Source organism: Glycine max, chromosome 20, assembly GCF_000004515.6.
Source record: "Glycine max cultivar Williams 82 chromosome 20, Glycine_max_v4.0, whole genome shotgun sequence".
NCBI classification, from domain to species: Eukaryota; Viridiplantae; Streptophyta; class Magnoliopsida; order Fabales; family Fabaceae; genus Glycine; species Glycine max.
This window is the reverse complement of record NC_038256.2, coordinates 1,486,909-1,491,896: the sequence shown is the minus strand read 5'-3', so window position 1 is coordinate 1,491,896 and position 4,988 is coordinate 1,486,909. Positions and strand designations below refer to the sequence as shown.

Genomic DNA, 4,988 nt, shown 5'->3' with positions numbered 1-4,988 from the left:
CACTTCTGCGGAATCTCTCCTTCGCTTGTCACTCTCATGCTCATTTCTGCAAACTTGAGAGAGCTCAGAATGTTTGATTGTAGTCACAGTTACATTGCAAATTTCAAATAGCAAAATATCCTTCTTAGCTTGTTAAAGAATGAGCTTATTTTTTATACACTAATTAGAGTGACTAACACTGTAACTAATTAGAAAACACACTAAATATAACTTAGTAAACCCCATTATGCGCTGACAATTTAGTTCATGAAAAAACTTGAGGCAAAATACTCTTCGAAAGGTTTCTCTTTTCTCCACATTAATCCTTTCGTCAGTCAGTTTCATTCAATTATATTGGCAAATTAATTTCATACAACACATAATTATAAACAATTTAATTCCCAAACCAATTATGCATTTAGCGTAATTAGTCCTTTAAAGTTATATATTATTGACAAATTAGTGCTTGGAAAGACTAACAAGTCCAACGAAAAAAATTAAATAACTATTTTACCTCAAAAAAAATTTCAAAGACCAAATGATCAGTCCCTATATCTTTCAGGAATGAAAATGAAGGTTTACTTAAATATAACTTCTAAAGTAATTATTGTAAAAAAAAAACAATTATATAGCATTATATGACAGTGGAAAAAATATTTACATCATCAATGTATTCTAATTAAATTCAAAGAGTGTATATATTAAGCATGTATACGAATAAATAACCACCCTTATGATATGTGTGTTAGTGTTGAATTCTATGTCAATCATTTAAAATTGCTACTTCATATGTAATCCTACGTGGTTCCAACTTTCAAATATTACCTAACACAGATGACTACATGATGAACAATAAAGTATGATTATGTACCCTGCAGTTCATTGCACCGCTCTAATGTCAGATCCCCTAAATCCGCTACATGTCTGTGATCCGTTGCAGCTTGGATAGTATACTTCCTTTGAAGTATGGAACCCTTCTGCTGCACAATGCGGACTTGAAGTTTCATCAAGCTATCACCTCTTCTAACCTGTATCCATATGAGTTCCCCACGGGGGTTAATCTTTCCAAGCTGAGAACTAAACTCTGAACTGGCCTTGACCGGTAAAAAGGAATCATCATCAGCCTCGCGCTCAGAAAATCCTTCAATGACGTCCCCTGGTAATGGCATGCTCTCATCCCACTCATCCGCCACCTCTTGCTTCACTTGTTTCACACAAACAAGTGTTTGATCAGAAGTAGCCATGCCCTCCTCCCAATAGATGAAGCAGGATTTGACCATGAAACTGGATCCAAGTTAACCCACCAAAATATTTGATATTATGGACAGATTAATGTCTCTAGCTTGGAAGAAAATTTTGTTAGTATATATCTGTGTATATGCTTTTACCATCTTCTCTTCCTTAGCTTATATAATATCGTCGTCCTTCGTCCGTTCTGATAAGAGTCTTACAATAATGCCACACAAGCTATATATGGCCGGCTCCACGTTCTCGACGGCAAATTATTTCTCTGTTGATAATATTTTATTTCTAAGTAAATAACTCATTCGTATAAAAAAAAAAATAGAAGAGGTTATTTGCTTCTTTTTGCGCATATCAAATAAGCACTTGTACAAGAGACAGAGGAAAAGTTAGTTTATGAAACTATTGCTTAGTTTGAAAAGTGAAAACAACTAAACAAGTGCATTTATTTTTCAAGCATAATCAGGAAACTAAATGTAGACAGCTTGCATACCCCCCTTCAGAAGACTAGCCAATTGCATATAATATAATAATATAAATTCGCCAGTGTAAAATCAAGGAAGAATTCAACCAAAAATACTCCTAAAGATTTCAATAAATGGTTGATAGATGACAAAGTTTGTCAACTTTCTAGTTTAACTTCAAATTTAGAAAAACGTTTAACTCATTGCACAAATTTTATATTTAGAAATTAAATTGTCTTTTTTCCTTTTTTAATAGGTAAGAAATTATTTGAAATGCAAACCAAGTGTAAATAATAAGATGGCAGCTGCAAAGCCTGCAACAACATGCAAATTTAGGTACAAGCGAATAAAAGTCTTGGTACCAAGAAGTTATTTTTTTTATTAAAAAATAAATAAAATTAAACCAACCTTTGTAACTCATCATAATGACGTCAAATAAACTTCACTCAGGAATAAAAAAAATACAATTATTAACCAACACTAAACAACAAAATGATCAAAAGAAATCTAATAACCCGCCACAAAGCAACAATGTAGACGTTCGTACGAAATAAAGGAAAACTTAATTCGAATAACATAGTTTATATTATAGTCTCCTCTCTCCATCATTCTTCATCGAATTGGAGCATCGGTATTCCGGTTGGGGTAATTCCACCACAATTCTCAATTATTTCTTGCTGAAGTCTTCGAATTTCATCTAGAGTTCTTCGCTTCACCCCTGGATCTGGCGAATTCAATGCTCTTTCGAGTACTCTGACCTTCTTGGCAAGGCTTTGCACCTGAGCACATGGTCACAAAGACACATGCATGCATATATGATTAATGATAAAGATGATTTACTCACAGCAAAATCAAATATCAAATAGCTAGCAAAACGAAATTAAAGGAGATTGTTGCAGGAAGCATTGAACCTTTCTTTGGGGCCATCTTTTCAATTTTCCTCTGCGGCAGATACTCTTCACGGTAGAGTCACCTACGTCCAGTTTGACCGCTGCAGCACTAATAGTCAAATGGAAGACACCGCTCAAATCACTCAATGTCATCCTTGGTACTCTCTGCCTCTGTGCAATGTAAAACACAACTACTCGGTCAAAACTCAAATTCTCCCCACTAAAATGAAAAGATCAAAACAGTTACACTACTAATGCAAACACAACACTTCTTAAGAAAACAATAAAATATTACCTGAACTGCCATATCACGTCGTCTAGGCCTAGAAGTTGAAGCCCTTCTTCCATTCTCAGCCTCAGGTTCAGACTCCGACTCTTGCTCCGTGCCATTTGCTACAAACATAACGATTCAAAACTCAACATAATGATTGTAGAATGAAATTGTCAATGGTTGCAGAAAGAAAATGTGACATTAATGAAAGAGATGAAGACCAACGTGGACCCAAATCATCGTCTACGTCATTGGAAACTTCAGTCCAATCCATTCCAGTGCAGAGGGCATCATAAAAGGCAGACATCGACGGATCTTCTATGGGAATGAACCCTGCTTCAGTCCTCTCTTTACAGTAAACATTTAGGAAATTCCTTATTTCTTCTGTGTTTTTATTGCAGAAACTGATAATAATTGCAGACAAAAAAGTAATTAAAAGATTGACAAGTAGATACTAAAACATAAAATAACAACGAAACTTTGTTTGCATGCATGCAAATAGTAGTAGCAATGCAAGACTTAGAAGTTAGAAAACGTACTCGATTATTTGATAAGTGTCCCTTGGAGGACGATTCGATGTCTTATCCTCAACGAGGCATATTGCGTGGTTAATCACCCCGACTGCTCCATGAATCTCAAGCTTGTCAAACCTAACACCTGCGATATATTTTAAATTTAAAACGGGAAACAGAAATTACGGTGGAAAAATTAACTAAACCCGGAATAATATATAGAGTTGTGGACATTTATTTATCTATATGGTTATTCAAAACTTGACATAGAAAAAATATTTATCTATCACCATTGGTGTAATTTATTTGTCTAAGAACTTCACAGCAACTGCAAGAGAATGGCTCTGGTGGTGGGGGCCAAGAACAAAGTGACCTCACATCTTGGTTATTTGGTGGCTGAGTTTGATTCTGTTGCGGGGGTTCAACGTTATTACCAACTCCTCCTTCTCCAAAGAAAAAAATGTCATGGCCATGTATGAAGAATCGATCACCTTGGCCTTCGGGGATCGGTTCCTTACCCGTCCTCCTCGGTGGACCCTCTTCCTCCACATCAACAACATCAGGAACTACTCCTTCTCCAATGGGAAAATCGTTATTATTATTTCCCTGCAGGAAGGGAACATTATTACCCTTTTCAACGCCAAAAGGATCATTTTGTTGTTGCTGTTGTAGGGACAGTGAAACAAATTCTTCAGTGGGTAAATAGAAATGTTGGGGGTCCAATTCCAACAAGGTTTGGAGAAATGTACAGTCATCATCAGTATCATTATTGGGAACAAACCCGGAGTAGTTGTTGTTGTTATTATCCATGGATGTATGTGTTTAATCACGATGGATCATATTGGAGACACAAATAACTAAACTTGTTGCTTTGGGCGGGGAAAAAGGAAACGTAGTAGCGGCTGCAAAAGAGACAGCGCCGCCGCTACGGGGAATGTTTCAGACACGAGATTCTTTGGTGGTTGGATACAATACAACGATAAAAGCTGTGAAAGGCAATGTGCATGGGAATTATATAGGGGACTAAGAGGCGCCAGTGGCGGTTAATGACCGTTGCAAATATTCAAGTCTGTTCCGTTAAACTATGACAAGCATAGACACTTCGTACATTGTCGATGGGAAACATCTTATTTTTTGAAATGAGAATTCTATTTAATTTTATTTTATTTCTTAATTTACACTAATTTAAACATGTTCTCCTTAACAGTAATTATAAAAAAACATTCATTAAAAAAAGGTGATACATCAAGTATCTCAAAGATTAATCTTTAATTTTTATTCAATCATACCTTATTTCAGACCCAAAAAATTCTGGCTCGTCTAAAGGCTTACATGATGGGTAGAATGAAGAACAAGATATGATATGAGAAAAATAAAACAAGATATTAGTTTGACGATGGCATTATTCCTTACTATATTATACATGAATGAATATTTAACTTCAAATAAGAATAATTTTAAAAAAAATCTCTTATTAATTTATGCAACTTCAATTTTAAATAAGTATATTTTTTAAAAATATATCTTTTTATTAAATTTTTTTTATTGGTCTTTCTTATTAGTTTATTATTTATTCACTTAGTTTTTAGAGTTTTCCATTTAAAAAACATAGTTTATAGAAATAAATATG

General features: G+C 34.6%; 1 protein-coding gene across 1 annotated transcript; it reads right to left on the bottom strand.

Moving 5' to 3' along the window:
- Nucleotides 1-2,290: 2,290 nt before the first annotated feature.
- LOC102660093 (uncharacterized) lies at nucleotides 2,291-4,168 on the bottom strand. Its single transcript, XM_006606564.3, has 6 exons — nucleotides 3,649-4,168; nucleotides 3,386-3,503; nucleotides 3,072-3,250; nucleotides 2,871-2,968; nucleotides 2,597-2,746; nucleotides 2,291-2,464 (listed from the first exon to the last, which is right to left on the bottom strand). The coding sequence occupies exons 1-6, from the start codon at nucleotides 4,166-4,168 to the stop codon at nucleotides 2,291-2,293; spliced, it is 1,239 nt and encodes a 412-aa protein (XP_006606627.1).
- Between the last annotated feature and the right edge of the window lie 820 nt (nucleotides 4,169-4,988).

Coding starts and splice junctions, on each gene's coding strand:
- LOC102660093 (XM_006606564.3), bottom strand. CDS start 4,168: ATGGATAATAACAACAACAACTACTCCGGGTTTGTTCCCAATAATGAT. Junction 2,969..3,071: donor AGACGATGATTTGGGTCCAC/GTTGGTCTTCAT, acceptor TTATGTTTGTAG/CAAATGGCACGGAGCAAGAG. Junction 2,465..2,596: donor AAAGATGGCCCCAAAGAAAG/GTTCAATGCTTC, acceptor CCATGTGCTCAG/GTGCAAAGCCTTGCCAAGAA.